We start from the raw sequence: 16,862 nt of genomic DNA, 5'->3' as shown, positions 1-16,862 counted from the left end.
GGGGACAGGGGCGCGAGACAGGCAGTCACTGCATTCCCTCTGAATATATTTTTAACATTTTGAACCAGGCAGGCACCTTCACAAATGAAACAATTTGGGAAAGAAGAGGGCAAATGTTCATTTACCTTTAGTCTCCAGAAGGTGGTATCCATCCCAGCCCCAAGATTTATAATTTGACAATGACATTCTGTCTTCCGCAGAAATGCCTTTATCAGCTGACTGACGCCATGGACTCGAGCAAAATATCCTGAGAGAGAGAGACACAGAGACAAGCCATCACTCAGTGAGGTCGGAAAGCATCCCTGCAGAGCCCACCCCAGGAGAAGAGCAAATGAGGATTCGGCTGCTCTTCTTTGGGGTCAGTGATTTTTCTGTGGACTCATGGGAGAAATCAGGACTTTCACATTCTCTCTCTTTTTTTTAAATTTAAAGTGGCAAGAACCAAAGTAAGTACAATCTATTTAATGGTGTAATTAACTATCTTAAAAATAAAATGTCCCTTAAATTTACGTCTGAGAGACAACCATATTACTTCAAAACATTGGATCTAAATATTCCTCTGGGAAGTGTGCTTTCTTGCAGCTAGGTGAAAGCCACTCAAGAGTATGCAGAATGTCAAAATTCCAAGATCGTGATGAAAATAGTATTTTGAGGAGAGGAAACAGGAAGGACAAATTACAGAGGAAAAAAAAAGTCTTATTTCTTACCGTGTTTCTGCAATCTCCATCCTGTGTGGGTAGAGCCTCTGTTTAGAAAATGGGCTCACAGGGGTACTTGGGTGGCTCAGTCAGTTAACAGTCTGTCCTCAGCTCAGGTCATGATCCCAGGGTACTGGCACAGAGTCCCCCTTGGGCTCCTTGCTCAGTGGGGAGTCTGCTTCTCCTGCTCCCTCTGCCTGCTGTTCCCCCTGCTTTGCAACTCTTTCTCTCTCTCTCTCTCAGGTAAATAAAATCTTTAAAACAAATAACAAAAATAAATAAAACGGCCTGACAGACCACTTGGGAGAGGGGAAAGCACAAGTAAATGTTGCTAAATAAACGGACTTGTTCAGCTACAGAGTGGTGAGCTGGAGCAAAGGTGGTGAGAAATAAAAGAGGGGGAAAGGAAGATAAACTCTGTGTTCTAAAACCCTGCTGTTGGGGCGCCTGGGTGGCTCAGTGGGTTAAGCCGCTGCCTTCGGCTCAGGTCATGATCTCAGGGTCCTGGGATCGGGTCCCGCATCGGGCTCTCTGCTCGGCGGGGAGCCTGCTTCCCTCTCTCTCTCTCTCTGCCTGCCTCTCTGTCTACTTGTGATTTCTCTCTGTCAAAGAAATAAATAAAATCTTTAAAAAAAAAAAAAAAACAAAAAACCCTGCTGCTTAAGTGTAACTATTTTAAGAACAAAATTTGAGTAGCATTTAGAAATGTTCCACAATGTTAAAAAATAATATTGGGGCACCTGGGTGGCTCAGTGGGTTAAAGCCTCTGCCTTCAGCTCAGGTCATGATCTCAGGGTCCTGGGATCGAGTCCCACATTGGGCTCTCTGCTTGGCGGGAAGCCTGCTTCCTCCCTCTCTCTCTGCCTGCCTCTCTGCCTACTTGTGATCTCTGTCTGTCAAATAAATAAATAAAATCTTAAAAAAAGAAAAGAAAAGAAAAGAAAAGAAATGTTCCACAATGTGATACAGGAATTCTAGGTCTATTGATTCTCCCAATAAATAATTTGAGCTTGTATTTTAGGTGTCTCTTGTATTTTATGTTTCTAGGAAATCATTTTTTTTTTCGAGAGTTTTTTTTAAAATTTATTATTATTATTTTTTTTATAAACATATAATGTATTTTTATCCCCAGGGGTACAGGTCTGTGAATCTCCAGGTTTACACACTTCACAGCACTCACCATAGCACATACCCTCCCCAATGTCCATAACCCCACCTCCCTCTCCCGACCCCCCTCCCCCCAGCAACCCTCAGTTTGTTTTGTGAGATTAAGAGTCACTTATGGTTTGTCTCCCTCCGGATCCCATCTTGTTTCATTTATTCTTCTCCTACCCTCCTAACCCCCCATGTTGCATCTCCACTCTAGGAAATCATTTTTAATGTATGTTACAGAATGTCATCCACAACAGACTGGATATTGAAACAAAAACTTTAAAGATGCTCACCACACCCTATCTGGGCCACAATATGGAGATGCCAGCCCAGGCAGAGGAAGAAGGAAGGCAGGCCGCTGACATGCTGCCTGGGGCACCCAGCTCCCGGGGCTCCAAGGGGGGATCCCTGCCTCTGGTTAGGAAAGCTGCCACAGGAGCCTGAGACGGAGGCTTCAGGCCTCTTAGGCAGGCCTGGCCTCATCTTCCTAAAGCCTGGGTTCACTCTCAGCTCAAAGTAAGGTGCATGTCCTTATTGTCAGGGACCACCACTTTAAACTTTCTTTGCATTTCCTACAGAATCTACCCACAGGCTCCATCTTTAGGGCCAGGATTCCCTGCATTCCCGAGCACTTGGGGTCATTTGGCTAATTTCTCAATCTGATTGGGAATGAGTCACCCTCCCCTCTCAAATCCTTTCACTGCCTTGATAGAAAGGGCTTGCAGAGCCTAATAGTGTTACTGTCACTTTAAGAAGGCCAAGAAAGTAATTCCTTACTTGAACAGAGAGTTCACAGTAAAAGATAATGTAAATGGCCTGAGACATATAAAAATGATTTTCAACTTCACTCCTAAAATAAGAGGAATATAAAATAAAACTACTTAAGATACCATTTTTCATGAATCAGATTTTCACGAATCAATGAAAAGGTTCCTAATACACGGTGTTGGTGAGGATGTTGGGAAATGAGCACTTTCATATGCCCCTGGAGAGAGTGAACCCTGGAACCCTCGATTTTGAAGAATGAATCCCTAAAACCTCAGGCCTCTGGGCTGATGAGGGGATGTTGGGAGGGAGGGGGTCACTTGCCTCTGTTAATTTCGGGGGCCTTCCTTTCCTTAGACAGTCTTACAAAGTGCTGAATGTATGGATCATGCCAGTAACCAAGGCTTACTGCAAACCTAGAAGGGAGGAAAGGAGGCAGGTGAGTCGAGGTCAGTAGGTTCTGGCCCAGTTCTCAGGAACCAGGTCAAGGACAATCAACTACCTCCAAAGACCAACACGGGAACATTTCGTGCTCCATTACAAACCTCAGCAGACTCAGCCATCTGTCTTGGTGCTCACACACACAGCCCCTCATCGCCCCACCCCTCCCCAGCGGCCATTTCTTCTCTCTCTTTGCTCATGTACCTAACTCGTTTCCCAGGACCCTACAGAGCACAGCACCTCACCTCATACCTCACCTAGAAGACCTGCCACCATTTATTCCCTCAGCAAACTCACTGGCAAGAGCCAGTCAGACAACTCTGCTCAACCACAAGTTCTGTGTCCATAGGAAAGGAGATCCAAGATTGTTTCCTAAAACTCACAAATGACTACTTAAGCCTTTCCCCCAGCTCTGTATTAGGTACCAGTCCTTCCACATCTCTCAGGCAGGTCATAGTGGGAAAACCAGGAACCAATAAACACAACAGCTACAACCTAGAAACTGGTGCAGCAGCCTGAACTCTGGTCTACACAACCTGGAAAATGCTATGGTAGCCTAAACGCTCCCCGGTCTATATTACAAGGAACCAAGGGTTTAGTGTTCTAAACCAGGAGCTAAAGCCCAGCTTACCAGTGGAGGTCTTCTGCCAACTGTAAGGAACCAGCCTTAGGAAAACAAGAAGTAATGGAAGGAGCCTGGATCCCTAAGGCCATGTGAAGCCATTTTGGCCCTTGCCCTCAATGGATATCTGGGAATTAATAAATGTCTTTATCACTGAAACTAAATGGAGGGGCTCCTGGGTGGCTCAGCCAGTTGAGTGGCCAACTCTTGGTTTTGGCTCAAGTCATGTCTTGGGGTCCTGGCATCGAGCCCAGCATCAGATTCCATCCTCAGTGGAGAATCTGCTTCAGGATTCTCTCTCAGTCTCTCCATCTGCCCAATACTCTATCAAATAAACAAATGGCCTTCTGTTACATACAGCCTCAAATATCCTAAGTGCTATCCTGAGCACATTATCTCGTTTCTATTCATTTGATGAGTAAGATGAAAGGGGTAGGGTGTGTGTGTGTGTATGTTTTCACCCACCTAGGTTCTGAGTTCCCAGAAGCAGATAGACATCATATGTTCTCATCATATACACTGACAAGGGTTACTCTTGCCCTGACTATGGTCTGTGCTAATCCTGTACATGTCCCCACCAGTCTCCCACAGATGACTATGTGCCCACTGCAGCAAATACCCACAGGAAGCATGTACCTTCGGCTACACAAGGCAGCAACTCAACACAGACACACACCAAGTACGCACGAAGGGACACAATTACCTACAAGCCCAGACTGTCAAGGCAAACTGACCCACAGAGTTTTACAAGGGTGAACATACTTCGTTGTCTGAAACAGTGCTTTTCAAACAATGGATTGTGACCCACCCATGTCATAAAATCAATGTAATAGTCTGCGAATCCCCGGCTTAGAAAATGCAGACGACAAGAGTTAAACAGAAAGTATCAGCATGCATTAAGAGTTAAAGATTGTTTTGTGAAGCTGTCGTTGCAATATGGGTTTGGGGTATAAGTGCCATGAAAAATCTCTTCTCCAACCAAACAAAACAAAAGAGACTCTTCAATACACAAAGCAAACTGGAGATTGCTAGAGGGAAAGTGGGGGGGAGCGAAACTGGTGATGGCAAATAAGAGGTACATATTTCCGCTTATATAAATAACTCACAAAGATGAAAAGTATGTTAGGAATATCGTCAGTAATATTGGAATAACACTGTACTGTGACAGACGGTGACTATTTGTAATCGTAGTGAGCGCTAAGTAACGTATAGATGGGTCAAATCACTATGCTGCACACCTGAAACTGACATAATGTTGTACAGATCAACCATACTTCAATAATTAAAAGAGAAAAAATGGTGTTCTCACTGTTGGTGGTTTGAAGAGCACTGTCCTCAAAGGCATCATCTAGTGCCCTCTAGTGATAAGAGCCATATCTGCAGTTGAGAAAGACCCATAGACCAGTGAGAATAGTCCTCAAACATGGATGTCAGGTTGGAAGGGGCCTTCCCAATGACCGGTCAACCCTGACATCCAGGGCAAGAACCCTTCAACAACACCAAGCCACCGCCTGAGCACGCCCTACAAAGAAAGCGCCCGCTCCACCACTGAGCAGCTCTACCTGCTGAAAAGCTGACCAAGCTGCCTTCCTCTAGGAGCCCCTCCCTGGACTTCCTACTGCCCTCTCCTGGATGACACGGAGCAGCTTCTGTATTCGCCCTCAGCTAACACTATTGATCCAGACAAGCAATACTTGTTGAGGTCTGCAAAGTACGAGGCATTGGGGATACAGCGGGGAACCCTGGAAAGAGACACAGACAAAGAGAAGTAAGAGCTTATGCCAGATGAAGGACAACAGCATGGGGGATGAAGGACCTGCATCAGACAAGGTCAAAGGGCAGGCCTCTCTGAAAAGGGGAAGGCTGCATAGAGTCCCATAGAATTGGAGAAAGCTGTGCAAAAGGCACTCTGGACGGGACGAGTATCAGATAGAAATGCTCTGGGCAGGAAGTGCCTTGGATGTTCCAGTAGCAGAAGGTAGGCAGGGAGGCTGAAGAACAGCAGAGAAACAGGAGAAGCCTCAGAGATATCTCGTGTGTGTGTGTTTTAATTTTTTAAAAATTTTTCTACACTACCCATATGCTACATTTCATTCTAAGACACCATCAGTTGTTAAGACTGAAAAAAGAAACACTACCAGCTTGTTAATATTTTTCTTATTGCTTGAATTTTAGTTTTCTGCTTATGAAAAAGCTGTTTTAGACTTATTTGAAAAGAATGAAAGGCTTCAGATGATTGGTAAGAGTTGGTTAAATCCTCCCTTTCAGTTGATTTAAGTCTTTTCCTTTCCAACATGATTGATAAGAGTTGGTTAAGCCTCCCCTTTCCACACAACATTGACCTTCACGCTGCCAAGGGCACTGGCAAGGCTGTCTTTCTCAACAGATGGCTATCATCGCAAAAAAATCTGAGATTTTTTTCCCATGCTCCGGAGCCACCAGATGCAGGCTGTGTTACTGAGTCTTTCTTGATCTCATCAGAAGGTATCAATGGATGGTTCTCGAATAGCAATCAGGATTTGTGCTCCTTCTTCAAATGGCCCATAAATGGTACGTGGACTGAACCAGCCAGGGGCTACAGGTGCAGTTGTCCAGCCAAACCACAAGGAAGACTGACCACATCCACATGCAAAGATAATGACAACTCTAACACGATGTGCCAGTGACTGCAGGACACAAGAAGAATGAATTAGGGGTGCCTAGGTGGCACAGACTGTTGGCCTACCAACTCCTGGTTGTGGCTCAGGTTGTGATCTCAGAGTCTTGACACTGAGTCCCACGTCTGGCTCCAGACTGGGCATGGAGCCTGCTCCATGACTTCTCCTTCCCTCCCCTCCCTACAACCTCTCACAGGTTCTCTCTTTTTCTCTTAAAAAGTTTAAATAAATAAATAAATCCGAAAGAACCAAAAATCTCAGATTTAGAAAGACCTTTCTCAGTCTTCATTGAATCAACTATTGCTTTTAAAATGTTCATGACGTTCCAAACCACCTGCTCCATTTAACATTCCTTTAAGACAACTCACTCTCTACGTAATATTTTCTTCTAACACACCCTGTAATAAATACCTTCTAAAACATAAAACATCTATCTGGGTGCCACCTAAAGTCATCTCACATACGTCCCGTGGGAAGCACTGATCCGCTCCAGCCACCTGTCCATTCAAGCAGTGCTGCCTGACGTTCCCCTATTGGTAGGACTATCCTGCCCTTCACCGGTATTTCTTCATCTGAGGGAAGGAGAAGGGGCCCTCCTCGCTCTCTCAGCCAGTGAGGGTCGAGGCAGGGGCTCCTTCATTTCACTTCTAATCAGCACTCATGAGTGCTGGCTACAACGCAGGCATTATTCCACATGCTGGACAAATAGGAACCCATACCATCCTCAGAAGCCCCCTATGTGGAAGGCACCGCTTTACAGACAGAGGTCAAAGTCGTTTCCTCAAGCTGTGCAACCTTGGATGAAACTTAATTCTATTGCCTTTCAAACCAATTTACCCACTTGGACTGTGATTCCTCCCCCAACACTTCAGTTGCTGAAATGATGTCTGTGTGTATGCATGTGTGTACATGTGTATTTATAAGCAATGTATGTACATAAACATGTACCTACGATATTTATACCTGCAACTACAAAAATCAATCCAATACTCTTAGCATCAGTTTTCGAGTTTGCAATTTTAACTGCATGCTGCATATTGGCCTGTAAGATATTGCTCTACCTCTCATTTTTAATTTTATCTTTGTTCTTTTGCATGGACAAGTCTCATTTTTTGGTTTCTATTTCCCATTGGTTTTATTCTTGGTTATAAATGGGAGGCAGGAAGCAAAGTCTTAAGGGAAGTAGACTTTGCACCTGCACAGACTCTGAGTCTGTTTCCCTTCTTATGAGCTCTGTTGCTTTCCTTAGCAGATGCGCAAGGCCTTAAGTGTTTAATCATATAAGGAAAACAAAACAAAACAAAACACATGAAAAACAGGCACACCTGGGTGGCTCAGGCATTTAAGTGTGACTCTTGATTCGGCTCAGGTCAAGATCTCAGGGTCGTGAGACAGAGCCCTGCATTCAGGCTCCACACTCAGCGCAGAGTCTGCTTCCTCCTCTCCCTCTGCACTCCCCTCCGCTCGCTCTCACTCTCTTAAATAAATAAATAAATAAATAAATAAATAAATAATTTTAAAAACCAAAAAACAACAGTGGGCCTCAATTAACTAAGACCCATAAGCTATCATCTCCTCTCAAAGGAAGCTACTGGTATTGTCTTCCAGCTTCACCTAACAGCCAACTACTTCACAAGGATTAATAGGATCTAAGATCGACTTTCTCTGTTGCAAGGAGTCCCTGAATAGTCTGGGCAAGACCTCACTGAAAAGGAATCAACATTTTCGACAGAGTGAATAAGAAGGAGAAGCCGATCAGAGACTTCCCGGGGTACAGTGTCGCATATCTGACTTAAACAAACGATAAAAAAAAAAGTTAGCATAGGATAGAATACTGGGGTGCCATGGATATGAATAACGCTACCATACTTCAGAAAAAATTAAACATTTAAGAACATGTATTCTGAATATATTCTCCCAGTCTGTCATGCCTGTTAATTTTCTTAGTGTATCTATTTTTCTGTTGTAATGAGTGTTTCCGGTGTTCTGTATATGAAAGATTTACCTACCTCAAGGTTGTCAAGATATTCTCCCATGTTTTCATGCAAATGCCTTCTGGTTCTAGCTTTTTTTCTTTTTAAATATTTATTTGAGGGGGGAGAGAGCACACATAGGGGGCAGGGTACAGGGAAAGAATCTCAAGCAGACACCCTGCTGAGCATGGAGCCCGACACAGGGCATGACACTGGCCTTGATCTCGTGACCCTGGTATCACGACCTGAGTCCAAAATCAAAAGCTGGACTCTTAAGAGACTGGCTCACCCAGGTGCCCCTGGTTTTAGTTTTTATAGTTAGTTTTTATAGTTTTTATAATCCATCCCAAATTAAGGTGTGTGCTCAGAATCAGGGAGGGGTCAAGGTCCGTATTGTTTCCGCCTGAGTATCGTGCAGAATTATTCTTTAAAAAGACTTCCCTTTCCCCCACTTAACTGACTTAATACTCTGGGCAAAAATCAATTGACAACACTCGCTGTGCTTGCTCTATTTTTGGACTCGATTCTGTTAAACTGATTTAACTTTACGCCAAAGACTTTGATAACTGTGACTTTACTGTCAGTCTTAAAATTCAGCAAGAATACGCAGTGTAAGTTCTTCAACTATGTTCTTTTTTGAATTTTTTGGCTACTCCAGACCCTTCGTCTCTCCATACACATTTCAGAATCAACTTCTTCATTTCTTCAAAGGAAAAAAAAAAAAAAAAGGCCAGGATTTTGACGGGGACTGCACTGTTTGCAAGAATCAAGCTGTGAAAGACAGAAATCTCGACAACATCAAATCCTCTGATGCATGAACAAAGCATATCTCCCAATTATTCCGGTCTTCGTGAATTCCTCTCAACAATGTTTTATACTTTTCTGTATAAAGGTGTTTCTTGTCTTCCATGGGATTCATTCCTATCTAGTTTCCTTATTTTTTTGTTTTTTGTTTTGTATGTAGGCTGCACACCCAGCATGGAGCCCAAAAAGGGGCTTGAACTTACGACCTTGAGTTCCACGCCCGAGATGAAATCAAAACTCAGATGCTTCAACGACTGAGCCACCCAGTCACCCCAACAAGTTGATGTCTTAGATGCTCCTGTAAAATATTTTAAATTTTCATTTTCCTATCCGTATAGATTTACAATGCATCTACCTGACAAAGAATTCCTGTCCAGAATATATAACAAACTCCAGTAAGTCAAAGCCAAAAACATTAACAACAAAAATGGCCAAAAGACATGAACAGTTCACAAGAGATGTGGGAATGCCCAATAAACACATGAAAAGGCACCTAAGATCATTCATGACCACACTACTTCATCCTCAGACAACACAGAATGTTAACGAGGATGCTGAGCAACTGGAGTGTCACTAGATTGCTGGTGGGAAGTGTAAACTGATCAACCACTTTGGAACTAGGCTAGTACTTCAATATATCCCCACCCTGTGACTAAGCAATCCCATTAACAATTTTTTCTTTTTTTTTTTTTTAACAATTTTTATTTATTTATTTACTTATTGGACAGAGAGAGAGAGAGAGATCATAAGCAGACAGAGAGGCAGGCAGGGGGTGGGGAGCAGACTCCCTGCTGAGGACAGAGCCCCATGCAGGGCTCCATCCCAGGACCCTGAGATCATGACCTGAGCCGAAGGCAGAGGCTTAACCCACTGAGCCACCCAGGCGCCCCACCCCACTAACAATTTCAGGAGAAATTTAAGACTTCTGTAAGAATGTTTATTGTAGCCTATTCACAATGACCAAAAACTTGGATACAACGAAATGTCTAATCATCAGATGGACAGATGAACGAATCGTGGTATATGTGCACTACATACAAAGGAGGAAACTACTTTACACTGACGAAGACTCTTTCCTTGACCAAACTCTAGCCAGACTGCTCTGAGCCCTCTTCTCAAGCCTGGCTCATCATATACAAACTCGAACAAACGTTAACATAGTTTCTAACAGCACCAGGTCCCAACCCTGTGACAACACCAGTCCCCCTTAGAGCCTGCCTGAGGAAACTCAAGGCATCTACTGTTTGTTCAATCAACACTGAAAAGTCAGGCCCTTGTCTCCCAGTGAGCAAATACAAGTGGTTTCATATGGACCAATACCTATTCTACTTTTTGCAATGTGTTACTTCTCTGACCTTATTTGTCCCTGGCCTTACTTCTTCATTCTCTCCTCAAAATGCCTTCTTACAAATCGAGGTGGAGTTTCATTCACGCGGGACTCTCTTTCTGATTGCTACAGTTATTATTGATTAAAGTCCCGTCTCTTCACTTTAACCAGGATCAGGCTTTCTTTATCTTTGGTAAGTGCACACAACATAGATAAATCTCAAAGAACGCGCGGAGTGAAAGAAGACAAAGGAATTACATATGACAAGATTGCATTCACACGTTGTTCAAGACCGGGCAAATTTAACCTACCATAGATCCTGAAATCAGAACATGACCAGCGGCGGTAAGGAGACTAACTACAAAGAGCTACGAGGGTAACTTTTGGAGCTTCAGATACACTTTATGTCTTGTCTTTGGGGCTGGGACACAGATACACAGTTGACCCTTCAACAACACAGTGGCTAGGGGTATCCATTCCCATGCAGTCAAAAATCGGCATGTAAATTCCATCTCCCCCCCAAATTTCACTACTACTTGCCTACTGTGGAGCAGAAGCACTACCGGTAATAGAAACAGTTGATTAAAGGTCTTTTGTACGGTATACGTATTATACATTGTATTCCCTCACTAAAATACGCTAAAGAAAATACTCAGAAAATCATGAAGAAAATACATTTGCATTACTGTACTACGTATACCGGAAAATCTGAGCTGACGTCAATACTCACGCGCATATAAGTGGACTCATGCAATTCAAATCCATGTTGTTCAAGAGCCGACTGTGTACATTTCTTAAAGCTCATCAAACTGAACACTGAAGACTGAGCATTTTCTTTTATACATTATCTCCTCTCCCCTGCTCTCCCACCTCCAGTCTCTTTCTTCTTTCCCCTCCCCTTCTGTCTCTTACAATACCTGGGGAAATTCTTATTTTCTTTTTTTTCTCTTAAGAAGGCCACGTGCCCACATGGAAAGCAACATGGGATTTGAACTCACAACCCTGAGATTCTGACCTAAGCTGAGATCAAGACTCACACGCTCAACCTGACTACGTCACCCAGGCACCCCTACCTGCGGAAATTCTAAAGGAGGAAAAAAAAAAACAAAAGATGAGAGATGTGGCTGACCCTCCAAGTTCCCCTTTCAATATCCACCTGCCTGTACTTCCTTAGTAAGAGGACCTCAATTTTTACAAGGTACCAATCTGTCCTGTGAGAAATTCTCCCCTCCCACATGTTCCTACAGCTAGGGGTAGGGCCACATGCCTAGTTCTGGCCAGTGACATGTATGTTGAAGTTTACACGATAGGGTTTCCTGAAAAGCTACTGCTCTAACAGAATTAGACAAGTGCCTTTTGTCAGGGTCCCTTTCTTTTCTCCCCTCCTGGAGTACAGTGGCTCAAATGAACTAACAAAACAGTTCCCTGGCACAAACCTATTCTTACTCTGGGAAGCAAGCTATGGGACCTCTCAATCAATTCACAACTAAGTTACATCACAAGTCAAAAGGTTTAGGCATCAAAATGAAAAAAGCAAGTCCAACTGGAAGTGAAGAAGGATATACACATGGCTGTGTTAAAATATATGTAAGAATTTGGTATGTAAGTGATGTTTCAAACCCATGGGGGTTATAGACCATCACTAGATGGTGTAGGGACAAAAACAGCTACTTTATATCATACAAAATAATAAGGATAGATAAAATGGTCTAAGCAATAGCAGCCAAAACCATAAAAGTGCCAAAAGAAAATGTAGTACTGGTTGAAAAAGGTCTTTTAAAGCATCATCTAAAAACCACAAGCCATGAAGTTAAACTTTCAGATTTGGCAATATAAACATTCGGAATGAAAGGTATCATGATAGTGATCCGAAGGGGCATGTGCACCTGAATGTTTATAGCAGCAATGTCCACAATAGCCAAACTATGGAAAGAACCTAGATGTCCATCAACAGATGAATAGATTAGGAAGATGTGGTACATATATACAATGGAATAGTATGCAGCCATCAAAAGAAATGAAATCTTGCCATTTGCGACGACATGGATGGAACTAGAGGGTATTACGCTTAGCGAAATAAGTCAATCGGAGAAAGACATCATATGATCTCCCTGATATGAGGAAATCGAAAGGTAACATGGGGGGTTTGGGGGGTAGGAAAAGAATAAATGAAACAAGATGGGATCGGGAGGGAGACAACCCATAAGAGACTCTGAATGTCACAAAACAAACTGAGGAGGGCCAGGGGGAGGGGGTTAGGGAGAGGGTGGTTGGGTTATGGACATTGGGGAGGGTATGTGCTATGGTGAGTGCTGTGAAGTGTGTAAACCTGACAATTCACAGACCTGTACCCTGGGGCTAATGATACATTATACGTTATTTTAAACAAATGTATCATGAAATGTTTGGTACAAGCGAAACTCAAAGACAAGAAACAGTTTGGGACAAAATATTGTACCAAGTACAGAGGCAAAGGACCACCATCCTACATCTACAAAGTTCTTACATATCAATAAAAGGGGCACCTGGGTGGCTCAGTCTTTGGCTCAGGTCATGATCCCATGGTCCTGGGATCCAGCCTTACTTTGGGCTCCCTGCTCTGGGGAAGCCTCCTTCTCCCTCTCCCTCTGCATGTCACTCTGCCTACTTGTCCTCTCTCTCTCTCTCTCTCTCTCTCAGTCACTCCTCTTGCTTGTGTCCATGTGCTCTCTCTCTGTCAAATAAATAAATAAAATCTTCAGGAAAAAAAAAACCCAAAATAAAAAAAAAAACATGTCAATAATAAAAACATAAATAACCCAAAAGACAACCCAGTGGGAAAATGCTAAGGAGAGAGGGTTCATATAAGAAACTATCAGTGACAGAGACCAACTAAAAATACTCAGCCTTACTACTGATTATAAAAATATAAACTTAAGGGGCACCTGGGTGGCTCAACAGGGTAAACATCTGACTCTTGAGTTTGGCTCAGGTCATGGTCTCAGGGTTGTGGGATCTGGCCCTACATAGGCTCTGTACTCAGCAGGGACAGATTCTCTTTCTCCCTCTCTTTCTGCCCCTTCCCCATTCTCCCCCTCTCTCAAAATACAAAGAAATCTTTTTCTACCCGCCAGCCGACAATTTAAGAGACTAAGGTGATCCTGTGAGAACATCTCATTTACAATGGGTGAGAACAGAAACTGACATAACCTTTTGAGGACCATTTTGTAGAAGCTTCCTCCCTGAAATCCATCTCACTGGGAAATTCAAACACACATGCAAAAATGTTCATCACAGCCCGAAGAGCCACCCAAATGATGAACAGAAATATCATCACATAAGTACAACCACACTGTGGATGCACTTATTTCTGATTCAACAGTGCTACACATGTGGTCAACAGCACCTACAAACTGGAGAAGAAATGAAGTTGGGTCGAAGCCATTTCAGTTCAAAAATACACCACAGATAACCTAAAGTCTTCAGTACTTATCTATGTATTTATTTCTTGAATCAAACACCACTAACATCTACTACACGACAGACATAGCTCCAAGTGTTTTATTAATGTTAAATACTATTTCATCTTTACAATCATCTATGAAGTGGGATTATTATCATCCCCATTTCATAGATCAGGAAACTGAGAGGAAGACTGCTTTAGTAACACAGCTCCTAAGTGGCAGCGCTAGGATCAGCTTGGCTCTGGACTCCACGTTTTAAATCACTATCCTTAGTCTCCAAGCACCTACAAAACCTGCAAGTCTTAACACCAAACCTTGGTTTTCCCAACCCTACAATCCCCACCTGGCCCCAATTCCAAGAACATTCCCTCAATTCCCTTAACAGTGCACACTCCTTCCCTTCCCCAACTGAAACCCCCGCCCCCCCCCCCCCCCCCGCCCCCGGCCCGGCCCCTCTTTGTTTTGTTCTTAGCCCTCTGTTCTCCGGTTAAACATCATTCCCTAAATCACAAACTCTAATGCACGGCGGTCCTTCTATGCACTCAAAGCAAAGGGTAACGACGCATTTCACGGGTAATTATTTGCTTCCTGTGTTGTCCAAACGGGAGTGAGTACCTCAGACACCTCAGTCCTAATTACCATGTGTTCTCAATCACTGAATACTCACCACCCACCCAAAAGGAAGGGCCCACCACAAAGTACACTCTCAACAATTTCTGCTGAACAAACTACACTCCAGCCTCGTCCTTGCCAATATGTTACACACATCTGTCCTCACAACGCTGCCCCCACTACACCCCTGAGAATGTAGACTCCGGGGACTTTCATCCATGAGCTCTGGAAACTACTGGCTCTGTGCACCAATATTACCCGGTCCTGGGCCCGCACTCCCTCCGACCCCTCGGCCATGACTGGCCTGATGTCAGGTGCACAATGGGGATCCTGACAACCCCCAGTGAAATGTAATCTACTCAAGAGGGAGAACCCGAACTTCTTCCCCGTCAACACGACACTTACTCGTTTGACGTCGGTCTTCCACCAAGACCTTAGCCCCAAGAAGGCCGACACCCCGTCTGCCTGGTTCGGGCCGCATCCCAGTCCCGCTATCCCCAGGCCCCGCGCACAGCACAGGTAGATGATTAACAGCTCCATAAATGAAGCCCCCGCTCCGGGCTCTTCAAAGGTTGGAAACCAGGGGCGCGCGAGGTGACAGCTACCTTTGGGCGAACGAGCGTGTTCCTGAGACACAGGCCCGCCTCCCCCGAGGCCCCAACCCCGAGAGGAACACCGGCCTCTGACCCCGCGCCCCGCAGGTACCTCTTGCACATAGAAGCATCTTCACAAGTGCCGCGCACTCCCTCGTCGTCTGTGTCTGTCGAGGCAGAAGAACATGAGGGGAAAGCGGGCGTCCTCAAGCTAGTGGCCATGGGCGTGGAGGTTCCGGGATGCTGTGTCCACCGGGGACATGGAAGCGGAGGTCCACAGACGCGGAGGGAACAAGCCAAACGCCGATAAGACTGGAGAAATGGGCTGGGTTCCACCGCTCTCATCTGGCGCGGCTCAATGACGTCACTCACGTCAGATTCCAGAAAACTTCTTGGTCATTGGCGCGTCGATCCAGACGCTTATTGGCCCGTTTTTTTTTTTGTTTGTTTGTTTTTTTGTTTGTTTTTGTTTTTGTTTTTTTAAACCTCTTCGGCCCGGCATTCAGGTCACTGGATAATTCTTTCGTTCCCACCCACACAACACGGAAGCTCGCTCAGGCGAAGGGGAAATTGTCCAATCAGCGACTGGGCAGACGCGCCAATGAGCGGGAAGGTTATTAGCGTAGCTGACGTAAGCGACGTCACTGAGTCCGCGGAGCCAGCCATTCTCACCTGCGTCTCGGAGGCTGGCGGTTCCCCTCGGTATTTGTGGAGCCCGCTTCCTTCTGTCGGCGGGGCACAGCATCAGCATCCCGGAACCCCCGCGTGCAAGGATAGTGGCCTGAGGACGGCGTCTTTCACTTCCTGCTTTTCTCCTCGATAGCGACGACGAGGGAGTGCGCGGCGCTTGTGGAGATGCTTCTTTGCTCAGAGGTACCTGCGGGGCGCGCGGGCTCAGGGGCCGGCGTCCTCTGGGAGCGGGGGCCTCGGTGGGAGGCGGGCGTGTGTCTCAGGAACAGGCTCCTTCGCCAAAAGGTAGCCGTCACCTCGTGCACCCCTCCTGTCGCAGCCGTGAAGAGCCCGGAGCGGGGCTTCGTTTATGGAGCGGCTAATTATCTCACCTGTGCTGTGGCCCGGGCTTGGGGATAGCGGGATTGGGAATGCTGGCCGAACCAGGCAGACGGGGTGTCGGCCTTCTTGGGGCTAAGGACTTGGTGGAAGACCGGCGTGAAGGGAGGAAGTGTCGTGTTGATGGGGGAAACGTTCGGGTTCTCCCTCTTGTGTAGATTACATTCCACTGGGGGTTGTCAGAATCCCCACCGTGAACTTGAGATCAGGCCAATCAAGGCGGGTTGGGGGTGGTTCGGAGGGAGTGCGGTCCCAGGACCGGGTAATATTGGTGCACAGAGCCAGTAATTTCCAGAGTTCTTGCGTGGAGGCCCCCGGAGTCTATATTCTCAGGGTTGTAGTGGGGCCCTTTGTGGTGGGCCCTTCCTTTTGGGTGGTAGTGGGTGGTGATTGGGAACACATGATCAATAGTTCTGACCACCTGTTTGGACAAGACAGGAAGCAAATAATTACCCGTAAAATACATAGTTACAGTTTTTCCTTAAGTGCTGAGAAATACAGGGTGTGTTTGAGTTTGTAATTTGGAAATAATGTTTCAGCGGAGACCGGAAGTCTAAGACAAATGGTAGATGTGGGAGGGTGTTCCATTAGAACAGGACAGGAATGTGAACTGTTAAAAGAATTGACTGTCCTTGAGGCTGGAGCCACGTGAGGACTGTAGGGTGGGGAAAACCAAGGTTTGGGGTGAAGACTTTTACTTTCTGTAG

General features: G+C 45.1%; 1 protein-coding gene across 2 annotated transcripts in view; it reads right to left on the bottom strand.

Moving 5' to 3' along the window:
- Nucleotides 1-15,560, bottom strand: part of LOC111162303 (leucine carboxyl methyltransferase 1) — a 51,007-nt gene extending 35,447 nt beyond the window's left edge. The window contains exons 1-3 of one of the 2 annotated variants that reach the window (XM_022526630.1): nt 15,200-15,560; nt 2,940-3,031; nt 126-247 (exon numbers count right to left, since the gene is read on the bottom strand). In XM_022526630.1, coding sequence (XP_022382338.1) covers nt 126-247; nt 2,940-3,031; nt 15,200-15,432 — 447 coding nt within the window. In that variant the 5' untranslated portion in view covers nt 15,433-15,560. The remainder of the gene's footprint in view (nt 1-125; nt 248-2,939; nt 3,032-15,199) is intronic. The other variant, XM_022526629.1, reaches the window with a different exon arrangement.
- Between the last annotated feature and the right edge of the window lie 1,302 nt (nt 15,561-16,862).

This window comes from Enhydra lutris, unplaced genomic scaffold (genome assembly GCF_002288905.1).
Source record: "Enhydra lutris kenyoni isolate GAN:26980312 unplaced genomic scaffold, ASM228890v2 scaffoldscaffold90, whole genome shotgun sequence".
Lineage (NCBI taxonomy): Eukaryota > Metazoa > Chordata > Mammalia > Carnivora > Mustelidae > Enhydra > Enhydra lutris.
The sequence above is the reverse complement of the archived record's forward strand: the minus strand, read 5'-3'. Positions and strand labels throughout refer to the sequence as shown.